The 18,408-nt window shown below is 50.1% G+C and overlaps 2 protein-coding genes across 7 annotated transcripts; one reads left to right on the top strand and one right to left on the bottom strand.

Annotated features, from left to right (window-relative positions):
* Positions 1–101: 101 nt before the first annotated feature.
* NOP16 (NOP16 nucleolar protein) lies at positions 102–4,594 on the top strand. Its single transcript, XM_004313010.4, has 5 exons — positions 102–305; positions 396–504; positions 1,690–1,759; positions 3,277–3,383; positions 4,136–4,594. Exons 1-5 carry the CDS (start codon positions 199–201, stop codon positions 4,277–4,279), a joined length of 537 nt encoding a protein of 178 aa, XP_004313058.1. The 5' UTR covers positions 102–198; the 3' UTR covers positions 4,280–4,594.
* Positions 4,595–6,264: 1,670 nt separating this feature from the next.
* ARL10 (ARF like GTPase 10) lies at positions 6,265–18,408 on the bottom strand. Of its 6 annotated transcripts, none has more exons than XR_012330993.1 (6): positions 15,776–18,408; positions 14,952–15,153; positions 11,868–12,043; positions 9,601–9,774; positions 8,884–8,995; positions 6,265–8,611 (listed from the first exon to the last, which is right to left on the bottom strand). XR_012330993.1 is itself a non-coding variant. In XM_073802818.1 (5 exons), exons 1-4 carry the CDS (start codon positions 15,956–15,958, stop codon positions 9,601–9,603), a joined length of 735 nt encoding a protein of 244 aa, XP_073658919.1. In that variant the 5' UTR covers positions 15,959–18,408; the 3' UTR covers positions 6,265–8,995. The 6 variants fall into 6 exon arrangements, 1 of the variants encoding a protein (XP_073658919.1); XR_012330991.1 differs by having other exon boundaries at positions 9,428–9,774; positions 15,776–18,407; XR_012330994.1 differs by having other exon boundaries at positions 6,265–7,570; positions 9,428–9,774; positions 15,776–18,407.

The raw sequence follows: 18,408 nt of genomic DNA, 5'->3' as shown, positions 1-18,408 counted from the left end.
TATGCTCAGTGTTGTACGCAGGTGTAATCCCTCATGGCACTCTGGGAGTCGTAGTAATCAGTCTGCTGTCGCTGCGTGGAGGACTACATTTCCCCAAAGCCTGCGAAACCACGCGATCACTAGCCGGAAGGAGTCGCTACACGAGGTACTTGGAGTGAGAGGCACCGAGTCTGAGTTACCCGTTCTGGGGTCAGCGCGATGCCTAAAGCCAAGGGGAAGACCCGGAGGCAGAAGTTCGGTTATAATGTTAACCGGAAGCGTCTGAACCGGAATGCTCGACGGAAGGCAGCGCCGCGGATCGAATGGTGAGGGGACCAAGGTTCAGGAGTCAGGGGGCCTCGGGCGGGACAGCCGGCGAGATGATGGTTACGCGATCGCCCTCTCTTTTCCCGTAGCTCCCACATCCGACATGCCTGGGACCAGACCAAATCGGTGCGGCAGAACCTGGCCGATATGGGTTTGGCTATGGACCCCAACAGGGCAGTGCCCCTTCTTAAGAGAAAGGTAGTGACGTGATAGGGTCCCGGCCCTTGCCCTCCATCTCCAGCTCCCCCCCGACCCCCACTCCCGCCATACTTAGCTGGGTTTCAGAACTTAGTCCTGTCTATTATTACCTCCCTCACGCCCTTCCTGGGTTTGCGACTTCCCCACAGCCAACTCGGCCAGGCTGTACTGACTGTGGTTGAGGGTCCCTTCATATTCCCTGCCCCAGCACACATTGGACCTGGGTTGGAACTTCCCTTTTCCTTCTGCACTTACTTTTTTTCCTCTGAAATTAAACTGTTTGGGTCCCTTGGCATCTCAGCCATAGTTTCCAGAATTTATCTTTTTCTGCCCTTAACTTTTCTAATAAGGAGTTTGGAATCTTTACTTACTGTTCCTTACACCTTTCCTCAGTTAGCCAGTCGTCCTTGGTCTGAGGCTTCCCTAGGGGTAGTTTTTCCCAGGGCTAATTTCTCCGGAATAATTATTTTTCTGGACCCGCTCTCAAAAATAGCACCCCTTTTCACTCAGTAACTTCTTTCCTGCTTTATTTTAATTCATTGGCAGTTGTAAATACTTGATGGTATATTATATTTGTATATTTGCTTATTGTCTGTGACTCTTTCCACCAACATAATCTCCTGGGGACAAGAATCTGTGTTCCATTCACTACTAAATCCTGTGCTGCTTAGGATGTGACTAGTGCTCAATAAATAGTCAACCTAATGAATGGGCTTGCTGATTGGATTTGTCCCATTGCCTTCAGACATGTTTCTTTTTATCCCTTCATGCCAGAAGAAAATGGTGCTACTGTTTCTTGAACAATTATGAAGCTAATAGCCAAGCACCGTCAGCTTGCTCTTCTGCATAAGAGAAGATGTCTGACAGCTCTTCCTCACTGTAAAGTATAAAGTGCTTTCACGTGCATTGTTTCATTTGCTAACCGCACAGTTAAGTGAGGCAGGCAAGCGGTATTATGCCCATTTTATAGTTAGGCACAGAAAGATGAATTGCTTACTTGAGCCTCTTGGGAACCACGAAGCTTCCAGGGAGGGCATTAGTTCTTTTTGTCATCTATTCTTGCCTTTGTGGAGGGATCCTTGTGGGTAATGCAGTTGTGTTGGGACGGGCAGGAGCCTTTAGAATTTCCCCTCATCCAGGATCTTTTCCTGTGTCTCCTAATCTCATGGTCTGTGTTCTCTGCAGGTAAAGGCCCTGGAAGTGGACGTGGAGGAGGGGCCTAAGGAGCTCATGCGGAAGCCCTATGTGCTCAATGGTGGGTGTGGGCCACATTCCTCTAGGTCACCATCCTGCTCAGTTAGAGCTGGAAAGGACCCTCAGATGTTCTCATTTCACAGATGGAGAAACTGAGGTTCAGAGGAAAAAAGTGAGCTGTTCTAGGGCTCAGCTTGCAGAGTTAGGACTGTGTCTCAGCTGAGACATTTTCAGTCTACTGGCTAAGCTCCAGTGTGTGAAGGGAGGTCAGAGATGTTCAGGGAGGATGTAACTAGTGCCTGAGAGGATAGAAGAGAAAACGGTAAGTCTCAGGCATACATTCAGCTTCTTATGAGATTAAGGATGAACAGATTTTTTAAAGATTCCACCATGTAATCTTTCCAATGATAAATCCAATTTTATGTATATTAAGGCTATAGAGACTGAATATTAAAACAGAAGAGGGTAAATTCTGCAGGGAAGCAGGAATACTCTGGAATATTCTACCCATCCTTCCTCTTTCCTGTCTGTGGTTTTTAACAGTTCTCCTAAAGTTTAAAGTATCTGAATGACCAGACATTTGATATAGAATTCTGTGAGTTCCTGTGTGTAGTCTATTTTAATGATTCTTGTAAGAGTTACTGACTGCACAGGACTGTATATACAAAATCGTGTGTACTCTCTGTAGTCAAAGCTAATCTTAAAAAGTTTTATTTTTAATTCTTTAATTAAAACAAAATTTAATTGTGGTTAAAAAGCACATAAAATTTACCATCTTAATCATTTTAAAATGTATAGCTCATTAGTGTTATATTCACATCATCTTGCAACAGAACTCCAGAACTTTCATCTTGCACGACTGAAACTCTTTACTCATGAAACAGTAATGCCCTGTTCTCCCCTCCCCGCAACCCATGGCAACCAAGTTAAAGATAATTTTGACTATAAGCAATTTTAGCACCTGACCCTGGATAAGATTTGACTACCTCATTTCCATGAGGTAGCTATTTTTCTCCCTTCATAGATGAGGAGTGGGGGAGTATTTACCTAGCTATTTTAGGTGTGAGGCCATTATTGGAGCTTGGCTTTTCCCCTCACAAAGGAGTAGATACACAAAGGAGTAGAGAGGTGCCTCAGGCCCTAGTTCTTACAGCTGGAGTTCTCATTTATTCACACCTTTCCATTTCACGTATTGTTATTAACTCTTCAAGAGATTCTCAGAGAGTTTTAGAGCTGGAAGGGAGCCCTGTCCTGTGGACAGGCACTGCATCTTCATCTCTGTCCCCAGGACCTGGCATTAAGTAGAGATTTTTAGTTTGGTGCCTTTCTTTCACCCATCTGAGGCCCAAAGAGCGGTGACTTGCCTTTCAGTTCATTGCTATACTGATAGATGCTTGTGCCATAGACAGAGCCTGGGACCTGAGGGGCTAAAAAGAAGTTTCTAGCACTGAATTTGCAGATGGAAAAGCTCATCCGATGGTTGGTGTAGCAACTCTTGTGGCTTGGGATTGACTGAGCAGCTCAACTTGTGCAGGAAGCAAAGCTTCATTCCCTGTCTCTCGGCTTCTCTCAACCCAGACCTGGAGGCAGAAGCCAGCCTTCCAGAAAAGAAAGGAAATACGCTATCTCGGGATCTCATTGACTATGTTTGCTACATGGTGGAGAACCATGGGGAGGACTATAAGGTGAGTGGCTTAGGCCTGGCAGGAGGAACCACTTGGGGCCCTTTGGGAAGGTACCCTGGACCATTCAGGGTCTGATATGCTTGGCTATTGCCTGTTTCCTGAGACTGAATGGAAACAGAGAGGAAAGAGAGACCCTAAGAAATGGATGCCATTGACAGAATGCTTATAATTGGAGAGACTGAGTGGCCTGTGGTTCATATCACACTCATTAATACGTTTTGCTTGCATGGTATTTTTATTAATCAACTTGAACTACAGGTGACCCTTGAACAACTTGAGAGTTAATCTGTCTATATTTACAGTTGGTCCTCCAAGTCTGCGGTTCCTCGCATCTAGGGATTCAACCAACCATGGACCATGTAGTGCTGTAGTATTTACTACTGAAAAATATCCGTGTATAAGTCAACCCATACAGTTCACATCTGTGTTGTTCAAGGGTTAACTGTAGTTGCCATTTTAATTATCGGAGGTTTCAAATAAAAGTCCTTATTTTTGGCTTCTCCTAAAAATTGAAAGATCTGGGTACATTGGATCCCCGTGCCCAGGTGGGATCAGTTGGCGATGGATGGAGAATGAGCTACTCAGTTGGTCCCAGTTCCTGCTTAGTCCCTGAGGGCATTTCCCCACATACACTATGGCTTTTAAGGTGAGGAATCTGAACCTCAGGGATGGGAAGTAGCTTGCCCAACTCAGGGCTAGGATTTGAACCTTGCCTGTCCAGCCTTCTTCAAGTGGCCCTTCTCCCTTCTTAGGCTATGGCCCGGGATGAGAAGAATTACTATCAAGATACCCCAAAACAGATTCGGAATAAGATCAACGTCTATAAGCGTTTTTACCCAGCGGAGTGGCAAGCCTTTGTCGATTCGTTGCAGAAGAATAAGATGGAGGTTGAGTGACTGGTTTACACCTGCCCCAGGTTGAGGCTTCCTCCTGGACCAGAGAAGCTGAGCCAGGGTTTAAGGCAAGGAGAGGTGTGCGGCTACAGATGAGTCTAGCCAAACCCCATGGAATCAAAAGGTTACAGCGCACACATACACACACACACACACACACAAAATCTCTCACACTTCCCTGGGGGAGACAATGTCTCCCAGAGGCTTCAATTTATGTTCTTCTGGAGTCTCTGGGAAAAGCCAAAACCTGCTGTTTTCAGAGTGGGTGGTTTGTTTGAATATAGTCTGTGTACAATAAAATACAGTATTTTACTTCTCTGATGGTTTTGTATTTGCCCCTTCCAGCCAAGCCCTGGGGCTGCCCCTGCAAAAACCTACTCAGCCAAGGTAAAGAGGCCATTCAGCCCTTTTTGCTCCATATTCACATGCCTTTCTAGGCACAGCCTCCCTCCTCTTCTCCCCTGTTCTGGTTCCACTGCTCTCTGCCTTGGTTTCCTGCATAGCAATTCCACTAACGCTTCTACAGAAGCCTGCTGGGAACTCTGGGCTGCTTGGGAGGGGCTTCCAGTGCTTGCCTCACCCCAGGCTGGGGGCTGGTGGACCGGTTCTCCATGGCCCTGGTCTGAGGCCAGCTGTGGCTGAAGGGCCAGAGGGTAAGGAGCTGTATAGCTGCTTCCTGGTCTGTCTTCAAGTGACCTGCCTTTGCTACTTGTCTTTCCTGAAGGGAGTCTGAGGCCCCCAAACTTGCTTTCTGAGACCGTCTGGGGACTGCTGAATACCACTGTGCTGTGTGCCAAGCACTGGGCTACACACTGCATGGCCATTCCCTGGGGCCAGGCCTGCCTAATTCAGTGGCACAGCTGGTATGTAGCAGGATCACAGACAAAGTGTGGGGTGGGTGCTGGGCATTTTCTTGTCTTGATACGGTTATCCTCAGCTATTAATAATACAGAAAACCTGTTCCTAAGCTTTCTCCTTAAAGCACGTAAAATTTGTCTCTCCTCACTGCTCTTGAAAAGAAGGGCTTGTGTTTTTACATAGAACATTTCACATAAAACCCTGTAAGGTTGTGTGGGATCCTCGTCTTGCAGGTAAAGAAACAGGCTTGAGAGGCGTTAACGTGGGGTTTGAAGTCAAGTCTGCACGATGACTAAGCCTGGACTTTCTCTTGCTGGCCTTCTCTTTGGACCCTGAAGGCAGCCCACCTGTCCCACACCATTAAGGCAGGCTGGAAACTAGACAGAAACCACCCCCATCAGATCCGGCCTGCTAGACTCCAGCAGTGACTGGCCATTGTGAACACCTCAAGCACAGCCTTTATGATTTGAGTCTGCAGCAGAGCTCCTGGGGGCCTTCGTGATTTGGCCTCCTAACTTCTGCCCTTCACAGCATTCCAAATTCAGGCCTTTGACCAGGCTGGGCCCTTAACCTTGTTTCTTCACCCAGTTCAGGTGCCAACTTTAGGAAGTCTTCCATACCACTTTCCTCTGCCCCCGGGCTGGAGTTCCCATGCCCCAGACTTCCTGTAGCAGTGCCTATCACAGTCATAACTACCTTTTAGTCTGGCTGACATTCTCTACCAGACTGGGCTTGAGTGCAGGGACCTTGTCTGGGAATCCCAGAGCCCAGCCCAAGGCAGGTACTGGGAGAATGCTTGTGGAATGGCGCCACCTGCATTCTGACCTCTGGCATGGAGGCACTCAAAAGATGTTCTCGCTCCCATTTCCACGCCTAGCTCTGGCCCCGACAGCTAGAACTCCTCCCAAGAAAGGGTTTGGGTTCCTCCCCAAAAGTACTGAATTAGGCCAAAGCTGATGTTCCTTAACCCCCCCAACCCCACGTGGACTGAAGAGCCAGGGAACTGGAACTTGCTGATTGACACGCTGTGTCACAGAAAGTGTTCTGGGACCACCCTCCATAGCTGCCCCTCACTGGAACTATAAGCACCAAGCACACGTTCCTCAAAATCAGATTTATGTGAAACCATATCCAACTTTTTTGCGTTTATTGTATACCTTAAACAGCCACCAACACTCCGTTTTATGCAGTTCGTGGGTCCGTGTTCACAGGGCATGGGCTGGGACAGCAAGGCTCCTTTACTTCAGATCTTTGATGGCAATCTTCCCCTTGTCCCTTAATAGGCCCACCTCCTGGAGGCAGCAGGAAAACTTGGAGGTGCCCCTTTTCAGTTACTAGAAAGGACTTAGAGAATGTGGGAGCACACAGCAAAGATGAGAGGCAGACTGCTCAGACTGCCCAGGTCTGAGGTCTGGGGCAGGATGAGGACGACGATGGACACCACAGGCGAGTTTTAGCAGCTGGTTCGAGATGCTGGCAGTTGATACTAAACTAGCATAAGAACAAAATGTTTCTTTCCCAAAGGCAAGTGGAAACATTATTTTGGAGAACCTGGGGTTTCATTCAGACAGACAGGCTAGAGTTGTGAGATTTTTCGTTAGCATTTCTCTGTGGAGGATCGGGAGGCCAGGATGGACCAACTTCACCTCCTCCCCAGTCTTTACAGCTGGATACCAATGTGTCAGTGCAAGCTTGCAACGGGCAGTTCTGGGCGCCAAGAAGTGCCAGAGGAGGCTTCTTAGAATAGGCAGCCAGTCCAAGGTGATGGTCCCAGCAGCCTCAGGATCCCTCTTGCCTAGACCATCCACATGTCCAAGCTCTGGGCCAGGCTGGCGTCTCTTCAGAGGGATAGCAGCAGGTCAGAAGCCATGGTTTCATTTAAATAACTCTTAAGAACAGAAGCCACTAGAGCCAGGGTAAGTGATCCAGGCACAGGTTCAACCAGCAAGTAGGTGCAGAAACTTCCTTCCCATGTGAAGTGGGCACTGTATTGTCTTCATTAGAATATGAGAGCTGCCCAGCCATTCACTCCCTATTTCCAAGCTCAGGTAGAGTCAGGGCAGTAGGGGGAACACAGCATCACCCAGGCTAGTCAGGAACCTCACTTAGAGATGAACAGCTCCAGGTAATGACTGGTTCCCTAAAGCAGTCATCTGGGCTCCAGAACCAAAGTCACATTCAGGAACAACTAGGTAAGAGCACCACAAGGCCAGGCAGTTAGCTGTTCCTAAGAAAGGCCTTTCCCCCACTTTGCCCAATCTGGCCCTGGTAGGAACTGGAGCAGATGAGTACTGTATGCCACCCAGCCAGGCCAGCAGCTCCACACGTGAGGCACAGCCACAGGCCAAAAGAATGTCTATACACGCTGTGCAAGTACCAGGGACCTTCAGTGCTCCTCAGTGGTGTCTTCTGGTGTGCCACTGGGACCTGTCAGTTCTGAGAGTAGTCTTTGAAAGTTACTAAAGTACATATAGTTAAACTCTAGTCAAGTTCACCTCCCCACAGTGGGGACTTTAAAAACCTTACTACATAGTGATACTCATTAGACCAAAGGCAGATCTTAATTAGTAGAAAAGGGTGCCCCCCTCAACAATGCTGGCTCCAAAGGTAACTTTTAAGTACTAGAGGACAAGGTGGAGTTCATAGAACAGAGAAGTAGTCTCTCAACCTTCTAATGGCGAAATGAAAAGTGTCAGCAGAGCTTCAAAGTCTACTCTAAAACCCAAGTCATTCCCGAAATATTTAAAATAAAATCAGTCAAATCACTTCTTAAAGCAGAAAGTTAATCAGAATTTCAAAGAAAGTGATTCTATTCTGAGACATCTACAGCCCACCTTCCTGGCCTGCCCCTTTTGCACCAGTCAAATGAAACAAAGGCACATAATCTCTATTCTCAATTAAAAAGCAAACTGAGTTGGATATCTCCTTGAAAAAAAGGCCCATTTGTGGAGATGACAGTTCAGTGGCCCCTGACAGACAAAAGACTCCTTCTTTTGTCTGCACTAAAGAGAAGTGTCAATCCAGAGACAGTCCTTAAACTGGCTGATCACTGGAAACAGGAGAATAGTGGAATGTGTACTGGAGAGGACAGCAGAAATTCCGTCCAACTTTGCCTTAGCTGGGCAATCAGCAGGTCTAGAAAGGCTGAGTGATGTACCTAAGGCTACCCTGTTGGTTGGTCTGCTGATTCTCATTTCTTTTTATTTGGGTAACTATGATGAAATTGCCTCTCCCAGAATCATGTTACCTACACGGAGTTTGTGTCCCTTTGACTACTGGGTCAAGTGGTGGAGTTCAAGTTCATATGGATCATTGTGAAGTATTATGACATCAATTATAGCCACAGAGGGTCAGGGGAGTGCGAGCTCTGTCTCCACTGACACATGTAGCTTACCACACTGTCATTCATGATTCCAGTTATTTTCCTCAAAGATCCAAATTTTCCATGACAATCATCTGGGGTTTTAATAACAGCACCTAGAAACAGAGCCTAAACTTTGACCTGTTCCTTTTATAAATAAATAAATAAATAAATAAATAAATAAATGCAGTTTGGAGGGCAACGTCCCACTCCACTGACAGTCTTCTTCCCAGGGACACAGGCAGGCTCCTTCCTTCCCCAGACTTATGTAAACATGGGCATTGGCACAGTTAGTGTAAGAGCAGCAGCTTCTGTCTCCAGATTTTGGTGGGGTGGGCGGCTGGGGGAAGCTTTCAGTTTTTCTGATTAGCGGGTGAATACCACTTACTCTGTAGTCAAGAGGCTGATGGGCCAGGCCTCAACCTCGGGGAAGCAGGGAGGTTTCAGAAAGCTCCTTGCTAGGATCTCTAGGTTCGTCCTTGAGCTTCTTATCTTCATGGCTGGGAAATACATCTCCAAGTTAGAAAAAAAACATAGAAATCACTTCTCTTTAAAAAGGATGGCCCTGGGGCCAGAGAGGGAGGGATTGCACAAGGCCATGAGCCAGCTGGGGTTGGAGGATAATGCAGGAGTGGGGGTCTGAGCTCACAGCGTACTGCCCAGAACCTGCCCACATTAGAGGGGTGTGAAGTCACCAGGAGGGAATGGTCTAGACTGGGCATACTTCGGACACCTACAATGGTCCTCAACCACTGGGACCTATAGGGCAGGGAGAACTAACCCTGCTGAGCAGCTCACTGTACAGGTCAGAGGACGAGGCTGCCTTCCCTGGTGAAAGTGGGATTCACTCCCAGCCCAGAATGGGCAAGACACCATTCTCTCCCACCCTCAGCCTCACCCATCTCCCTGCTTCAGCCTCATGGCTAGCTCACCAAGGCTTCCATATGGTTCCTGGCCTTGCCCAGGCCCTGCTCTTGAGAGGGCGAGGAGGGGAGAAGGGAAGTGCTGCCACATAGCCTGTGCCCCAGGCCCCGGCTGGGGATGAAGAAGCAGGAGGAGCAGAACTGGGGTCCCAGGGCTGGCTGGTGAACAGGTGGGTACCAGCCTAGGAGAGAAGCTCCAGGAGCAGTCTCCAGATGTGCACGGTGCCAGGATTTTCAAAGCCGGCTCCTGCAGGGGCAATGCTGGCTGCCAAGAGGAAGACTTCCCGCTGGTTATCGATAGCCTGAAGGCCCAGCTCCTGCTGCAGCTCCACCACACTCATGGCCTCGCTCAGGTCCTGGGATGAAACAGAGATGTCAGGCGGGACTGACAGTGTTTCCCAACAACCCACCCTTGTCACCTATGAAATAAACTGTTCTTCGGCTCCCTGGGGGAACACTGGGGCCTAAGTTCTCTCACGGCCACTTGGTCTAAACTCTCTTCCTCATCTCTGACTTTCTTGGTATCAATCTCTTTCCACCCCGTCATTCTTACCCACAGCCACTGTGCTAAGAAAGAGCACTTCCTCTAAGTCAGGCATTGTGATAGGCACTTAATCTTACTTAATTCTCACAGTCCACACTTAACTGCTGAGGAAATAAGCTCAGGGAGGTGAAGTCATTTAGCCAATGAAACAGTGATAAGTGGCAGAGCCAGGTTTCAAACTCAGGTTGGCTTGATGACCAAGTTTATAACCTTTATAGGAATCCTAGCTCAGTTTCCTAAACTTAATGGTGGAGAGAGAGATCTTACAGTAGGGTCACTTCCAGACCAGGGCCTTACCTTCCCTAGACTTCTAGAAACCCAGTGACATGAAAAAGAAGCCACTACACAACATGGCTGGTGATGGTACATTTTAATTTCAAGCCTAGCCCAAGATTAAAATGATTCTTCTTGGAGCAATTCATAAGAGTGCTGGGACCTCAGGTTCAAAATCACTATAAATTATAGTTTATATACAAGATGATGATGTGATTCACTGTCCAAACTGGGGTACTTCTTTTTATTTTAATTAATTTATTTTAACGTCTTTATTGGAGTCTAATTGCTTTACAATGTTGTGTTAGTTTCTGCTTTATAACAAAGTGAATCAGCTATACATATACATATATCCCCATATCCCCTCCCTCTTGCGTCTCCCTCTCACCCTCCCTATCCCACCCCTCTAGGTGGACACAAAGCACTGAACTGATCTCCCTGTGCTATGCAGCTGCTTCCCACTAGCTATTTTACATTTGACCCCTCTAGGCGGTCACAAAGCACCGAGCACCAAGCTGATCTCCCTGTGCTATGCAGCTGCTTCCCACTAGCTAGCTATTTTACATTTGGTAGTGTATATATGTCACTGCTACTCTCTCACTTTGTCCCAGCTTACCCTTCCCCCTCCCCATGTCAAACTGGGGTACTTCAGAGACTCAAAGTAGGTATTATTAATAGTTATACCAGAGCAACAGGCATAAATGGGGGCTGTCCCAGGCAGACCAGGACATATGGTTACCCTATTTATAAATGACGGTCAAGTATTTCCTGATAGGCAGAGGGAACCTGAGGTCAAAGATGGACAGCCTCTCTCCAAGCCAGGCTGGAAACATGCCCCACAGCTATCAGGACCATGGGCACAGGCCACATGAAATATGACAGGACTCTATACTGTGGCAGAGAATGGCATCTTAAGTGTGTGATGCCGAGAGTTGCTGGGCCAGGAGAGGTAGAGTGAAGAGCAGGAACTTTGAGGAAGATCTAAGCTCAACTCCTGGCTTTGCCACATACCAGCTGTAACTTTGGGCTAACAGCAAGGCCTATAGTGGGGTTTTTGTAAGACTGAAGTGAGGTCACGATTACCAGGTGCTTAGCATGCTGTAAGCACACAATAAATGTTAGTTCTTATTATTTAATCTGTTCAACTTCTTATCACTTCCTAGCTATAGCTCTCTGATCTAGAGTCAGAAATCATATGGACATAGAAGAGTGGAAAAGGTGCAGGTTTTGGAGTTAAGACATTCCAATTTTACTATTTTCAAGGTGTACAAAATTTCTCTGAGCTTCAGATTCCCCATCTGTAAAATGGAAAGAGTATCCCATATCTTGTAGGGTGAACAGAAGCATAATATGAAATGTTATTTGAAACCACACCTGGGAAATAGTGGACACTTAATAATAATTTTTCTCATTTCTCTAGGATGACAAATGACAGGCAAAGAGGAAGGCAGAGAGAGGATGAGGATTAGGAATGAGAAAAGAGTACAGGTAGCAGAGGTGGGGGACAGTTTCTCAGCTAAGCGTTGCAGGTCATGGGCCTGGGCCCGAATACCTCTCCAGTGCTCCCTGTCCCTGCCCAGGCATCTGTGGATCAAGCCCGCCTGGCCTGAGCCAGCCTCCCATGGCCCTCACCTGCTTGTTGGCCACGATGACGACAGGCAGGTCAGGGTCCTTGTCCAGTAGCTTGTGCAGCTCCTGTCGGGCCCAGGGCAACCGCAGCCGGTCAGCCGAGTCCACCATGAACACCAGCACGTCTACTTCATTCACAAACTCCTTCCAGTAGAAACGCAGATTCTGGCTGCCACCGACTGAGGAGAGGCCAGGGGCCAGCTCAGAGCCTCCCTGGGCCCTGGCTCTCTACATATAGCCTGACCCCACCCCACTTCCTGCCTTCCAAGGCTCCACTGGCCAGGAGCAAGGGTAAGTCCACAGGTTCCAGAGCCAATCAGACCTGGGTTTAGCTCCAGCTCTGACAGCTAGGTCGCCCTGCGCAGGTCGCTACCTCCGAGCATCAGTCTCCTCCTCACTGAACTTACCTAACAGGTTGCAGCAAGACCCAAAGGTACCACATGCAATGCACCTTTCACAGGACTGGTGTATACTATATGCTCAATAAATAGTACTCTGGTTCTTTCTCCTGGGCTGCCTTGCCTCCTCCCAAATCCTAGCTTCCTCCTGGGTCAGTGGCAGCTGTGGTCAGCAGCCAGGGCTCCCTGCCCTGCCTGTGCACAGCCATTCTCCATTCGGCTTCTCTTGTTCAGTCTAGTCGCCCCATTTTCTTTCCTTGGAAACACCATACTCAATAGTGTCACCAAGTGGCTGCCCAAGTAGCACCCCCAACCTGGGTTATTCCTGTTCCCCTCTGTCCCTCTGCAAAGTCCCCACTGGTCATCCTGCATCCTAGTGTTTCTGGTTATACTTCTGACACTTGTGGGCTCTAAGCTCTTTGAGAGTTAGAGCTATTTATCTCTGGATCCCCCCAAAGCCCTCAGCACAATGCCTGGCACATAGCAGGCACTCAACAAGTATATACTGAGTGCTTACTAGGTGCCAAGCACTGATCTGGGTGCTGGAGATACAGAGGTGAGCAAGGCAGGCAGGGGCCCTGCTCTCAAGGAGCTCCCTCCGTAACCAGAAACAACACAGCAGTAACACATAAACACATTCCACAAAGGAAGGAAGTAAAACAGAAAAAGTGAAAGGGGTGGGGTGAGGTGGTTGTATGTGCTGGTGGCTTTGGACTGGTTGGTCTGGGAAGGTGGTCTAAGGAGGCAGCATGTGAGCTGAGTCTGGGATGACGAGAAGGAGCTAGTCATGAGATGAGGCAGAGAGAAGCAGAGCAAGATCCATGTGTTCGAGAAACAGAAGGCTGAGGCGCCGCCAGAAGGGGAGAGGAGGAAGCCATGACCAGCAAGGCTGCCCAGGGATGGACCACACAGGGCCTGTAAAGCCACAGTGAGTCTGTGGGGAGCCCCTTAAGCATTTTAAGCAAGAATGACATGATCTGATACGGGTTTCTGAAAGATACCTACGGCCAACATTGAGGACAGAAGTGGAAGCAGGAAGACCAGCAAGGAGACTGTTGTAGTCCTGACAGGTGACCACGGCTTGGACCAATTAGGCAGAGATGGAGGTGGGGAGAAGTGAACAGATGCAGACTCGACTGGAGGATAAAGCTGACAGAACTAGCTAATAAAATGGATATAGGAGGTGTGGGGAAGGCAAAAGTCATCAAAAATGCACAAAGTGCTCACTCTCAGCTGGGCTGCAGACCAGGCACTGTAGGAGACCACAGTGAAGTGTGTGCTGTGGGAGGGGAAAGCCCCAGGACTTGAATGGGAGATCTGGGTTTGAATCCAGGTTGGGTGACCTTACTGAGCCTGGGATGTTAACAGGGCAGACCCCTGGGTAACATGAAAACATCAAACCCCTTCTTCCAAGGTGAAGGGAGGGGGATACTGTCTCTGCCAGACAGAGTGGGCCTTAAGTGCAGAACCCCCACTTGAATTTTCTGTGTCCCTGGCACAAGAGATGGAGACAGGGAAAGCTTGTTGAAAGGACTAAATCTCAGGTGAATGTCAGCGTTTGCTACAGTCAGGGAGAAAAGATGTAGCCAGGGCAGGCTAGCAGGCAAGGCCCTGAGACCAGAGGAACTGGACCCATTCAGGCCAAAAGCCAGGTCCTCAGAGTCCGATCCCACCACTTTAGGACCTAACTAAACCCACCTAATCTTTATGGTCTGAGTCCTTTGGCTGGCAGGAAGGCTACCCGTCCATCCCCACTGAGTCTGTGGCTGAACACAGGTGGTTAAGTACTGCTGCGCTCTCAATACCCTCTCTCCCATCCTCTCCTGGGATCCCAAGAGGCCTAACACTGAGGGCAGGAGGATGCTCAGACCCTCTCTGATCACTCACTCAACAAGCTCTCCCAGGTACCTGATTGGGGCTGGGCCCTAGAGGCCAGAGCTGGATCGGATTTATCGGTGCCCCAGATGCCTAGTCAGGGACACAGGGTGGTATGTGGCAAACACTGCAGCAGGAGGAGCTCTTAATCTAGCCTATAGGGGTCAGAGAAGGCTTCAGAGGGATATCATGTTTGACTTAAATCTTGAAGGATGAACAGCAGTTTAACAAGGGAAGAAGGGCTTTCCGGACTGGGGGAACAGTGTGCATGCAAAGCACAGAAGATTAGAAAGAAAACAGCAAGCACCCTTCAGAAGATTAGAAAGAAAACAGCAAGCACCCTTCAGAAACAAGCACTGCGAATGGTGCTTAACATCGAGAGTCCAGAGCCAGATAGTCTGCATTAGCTGACCGGCAAGCTGCGTGCGCTTGGATAAATTATTTTACTGGGCCTCGATAAATAAAAAAAAAATTATTTTTCTGGGCCTCCTCTCCTCACATATAATGAAGGTGGTAACTGTTTCCGGTTTTATGGAGTTGTTGGGAGGATTTATAAAGTGATGTCTGTCAAGGGCTTGGCATACTGGAAACTTTAGCTGTTAGTATCTCAGTGTTAGGCATGTGGGCTGCAGTAAGGGTGAGGGACAGGGGTCGACCAAGCCAGAGTACAGAGCTTGGACTATATCCTGTGTCGCAGGGAGGTGTGGGAAGGACTTTCTACAGGGGCGTGTCCTGATTAGATAAAAAGCCACAGCTTGGGTCCAGCTGAGATGATGGGGAGACAGCGGGAGACACGGGGGGAGGGTCTGCTCACTCTCCAGCAGGTCCACCTCGAAGTTCTTGGTGGGCAGCCGCACGGAGTTGAAGCCCCAGGTGGGGATGTGGCCTTCCAGCGGTGGCTTCCCGGCCAGCACGCGCAGGAACGTGCTCTTCCCAGAGCCATCCAGCCCCAGCACCAGCACCTCACGCTGCTCCAACTCCTCCAACGCCGGCTCCTCGTCCGCCTCGTCCTCGGGCTGTGGGGTACGGGTCAGGCTGCGGTTGGCACCCTCCCGCCTGACCCTTCCCCATAGAAGACCGAAGGCCCAAAGCGCCCATCCCCGCCCTGCCACCGTTAAAGGGGCAGCCAGACCCGCTCTGCTGCAAAGGGACTAGCGGGGCCTATGGAGTCCTCAGTCTCAAGACCCGTTCTTCAGGTTTTTCCTGAGTGACCTCGGGCAAATTCCTACCCCTCGCGGAGCGTCAGCCTCCTCAGACTGACAATCCCCACATTCCACAGCGAAACGAACAACCGAGTCGGGGTAAGGCGCAAATGAACCGCGCGGGCCGGGTGAGGGGGCGGAGGACCTCTCCCGGCATCCCCCGGCCCGCGCGCACTGCGCAGGCGCCGGGCGGGCGCGGGCTGGGCCCGGCGCGGGCCCGCCAGGCTACGGCTGCCCAGAGGAAGCCCTAGGCCTACGGCGGCGCAGCATAGCACACTCCCCCAAACGCCCACCCGTTCCTCGGTTCCGGGACTCCCGGCCGCCCGACGCGCGTCCACCCGCGCGAGGCCTGCGGCGTCAAGCTCCCGCCCCGCAAGGCGGCGGTCACACCCCTCTGCTGAGCACGCGGAGGCGCAGATCCCCTCCAGGTACTCACGTCCCATTCGTCCCACTCCGGAAGGCGGGCAGGCTCCGTGCCCCACCAGGCTTCGCCTCCGTCCCAGCGCCGCTCCCGTCCGCGGCCGAAGTAGGTCTTCCAGAGGATGAAGATCACCGAACCAAGCACGGCCGCCGCGCCACCCAGCGCCAGCACCAACGGGCTTAGCGGCCGCGGCGCCATCGGGCCGGGCGAGGGGCGCGGGTACCGGCTGCACAGGCCGAACCAGCCGGCCTGCCGAAGATGGCCCCGCTGCGAACTGCCTCGGCCGCGCCCACCCACCCAACCGAGACCCGCACTACAAGCCCCACAATGCACCGCCGCTGTCGCGACAGGCCGCCCGCGCCCTGGCTGCTGGAGTGGGGGCGCTGGCCGGAGCGCGGGGACCTTCTGCCCACTCTGCAAGGTGCGATGTGGAGCGAGAGGCTGTGCCTGGGCAGGACAAGAGGCGGTGATACTGGCATCTACCGAGCACTTGCTGTGTGCCAAGGGGTTAGCTCACAGCTGTTCTAGGTTACCCCTTAAAACAGTGCCTCTTAGAAGGGAAAACCGAGGCCCAAGCCACACCGTAGTGCTTTGGTGAAGCCTGCATTCAAACCCAGGCGATCTGTTTCCTGCATCCCTCAAGATCTCGGAAAGGAATTCTATGGGATGGCAGGTTATGGAGTGCAGAAACAGGACTGGAACCCAGGTCCATGACTTTGTACGCTCTACCCTGCCTTGGCTGCTGCCTGGTTCCCAGGGGTTCTGCTCTCTTGTGGTCTCTTGGCATCCTGATGAAGCAGGCAGGTCCAGGAGTCTGTTTAGACCTGACCACTTTGTCCTCCGTGACCCCAGTGACTGCCAAAGTTTCCAGATGTAACACAAGGAGGAAAAGCAGGAGAAACGGGCCTGGGTACTTAAGAGGAGGACCCTGTGAAGAGAATGGGTATATTTTTACTGTAAACCACCTCAAGCCATCTTATACAACAGGGAGGACTCTGGGCTTTTTTCTAGTCATCCCCCGGTATGCTCAGATCTCTCCTGTTTCCTCTGCCTCTGGTTGCTACCTCTCCTTTCCATTTTAGCCCTGCATTGCCTATTCTTTGACCCACCCACCCAGAGAAGCTGTTCTCACCAGGGTCTCTAACAAACCCCTTGTTGGTAAATCCCTTGGTGGCATCTTAGTTCTTATCTTGCTTGACCTCCTGGCACCATTTAACACCGTTAAATCTTTTTTTTTTTTTTTTTCAGTACGCGGACCTCTCACTGTTGTGGCCTCTCCCGTTGCGGAGCACAGCCTCCGGACGCGCAGGCTCAGCCGCCATGGCTCACGGGCCCAGCCGCTCCGCGGCATGTGGGATCTTCCCGGATCGGGGCGCGAACCCGTGTCCCCTGCATCGCCAGGCAGACTCTCAACCACTGCGCCAGCAGAGAAGTCTTTTTTTTTTTTTTTTTTTTTTTTTTTTTTAATTTTATTTTTGGCTGCATTGGGTCTTTGTTGCTGTGCATGGGCTTTCTCTAGTTGCGGCGAGTGGGGGCTACTCTTCTTTGCAGTGCGCGGGCTTCTCGTTACAGTGGCTTCTCTTGCTGCAGAGCACAGGCTCTCGGCGCGCAGGCTCAGTAGTTGTGGTGCACGGGCTTAGTTGCTCCGCAGCATGTGGGATCTTCTCGGACCAGGGCTCGAACCCATATCCCCTGCATTGGCAGGCGGATTCTTAACCACTGCACCACCAGGGAAGCCCCAACACTGTTATATCTTAGCAGATGTTTTAATCTTCTTGGGCTGTCGTAACAAAATACCACAGACTGGGTGAAAAACAATAAGAATTTAGTTCTCACAGTTCTGGAGGCTAGGAAGTCCAAGATCAAAGTATCAGCAGATTCAGCTCCCAGCTAGTGCCCTCTTGACTTGCAGGCAGCCACCTTCTCACTGTGTACTCATGTGGCAGAGAGAGTGAGCTCTGCTCTCTCTTCCTCTTATGTGGACGCTCATCCCATAGTGGGGCCCCACCCTCTTGACCTCATTTAAATTTAATTACCTCCCAAGAGCACCACCTCCAAATACTATCATTACTATTACACTGGGGATTAGGGCATCAACATAATGTATTTTGGGGGGATACCACCATTTGGTCCATAACAGCAGGTTTATAAAGAATGCTTCTGCTCCCCAAGTTTAGAACTAATGGAGAAGACAAAGAAGATGTTCAAATGGAGAGAAAAATGTCATCTTTGTTGTCAATAAATGCTGAATTGGAGAAAGTGGCTTAGACATGGGGCCGAAATAGACTTGCTGATACTTTCTCCTGAAACAGATGGACTACCCACCAGATCAGTGACTCAACTCATCATGCAAGGGCAGGAGTTTTATACTAAGAATATTAACAGCCAGTATGGCAGAGGCACCAAATAGTCAGAAAGAGGTAGGCACTGAAGTGAGAACAGAAACTGTCTAGAAACCTTACAGGGCCAGGCCCCTCCCGAGCAGTCAGAGCGCATCCTGATCCACCATCTCTACAGATGGGCAGGGCAGAAGAGCCCAGAAGCAGCTGGGGTGAGCATACCTACTGTCTTCTCCCAAACTCCCCATTCAAAGAAATCATTCCTCTGGAGAGAAGTAATGCTTAGCAAGAGAGCCTAAGAGTATGACT

Source organism: Tursiops truncatus, chromosome 3, assembly GCF_011762595.2.
Source record: "Tursiops truncatus isolate mTurTru1 chromosome 3, mTurTru1.mat.Y, whole genome shotgun sequence".
Lineage (NCBI taxonomy): Eukaryota > Metazoa > Chordata > Mammalia > Artiodactyla > Delphinidae > Tursiops > Tursiops truncatus.
The sequence above is the reverse complement of the archived record's forward strand: the minus strand, read 5'-3'. Positions and strand labels throughout refer to the sequence as shown.

Coding starts and splice junctions, on each gene's coding strand:
- NOP16 (XM_004313010.4), top strand. CDS start 199: ATGCCTAAAGCCAAGGGGAAGACCCGGAGGCAGAAGTTCGGTTATAAT. Junction 306..395: donor GCAGCGCCGCGGATCGAATG/GTGAGGGGACCA, acceptor CTTTTCCCGTAG/CTCCCACATCCGACATGCCT. Junction 1,760..3,276: donor GAAGCCCTATGTGCTCAATG/GTGGGTGTGGGC, acceptor CTCTCAACCCAG/ACCTGGAGGCAGAAGCCAGC.
- ARL10 (XM_073802818.1), bottom strand. CDS start 15,958: ATGGCGCCGCGGCCGCTAAGCCCGTTGGTGCTGGCGCTGGGTGGCGCG. Junction 15,154..15,775: donor CGGAGTGGGACGAATGGGAC/GTGAGTACCTGG, acceptor CGTACCCCACAG/CCCGAGGACGAGGCGGACGA. Junction 9,775..11,867: donor TCATCGTGGCCAACAAGCAG/GTGAGGGCCATG, acceptor GTTTCATCCCAG/GACCTGAGCGAGGCCATGAG.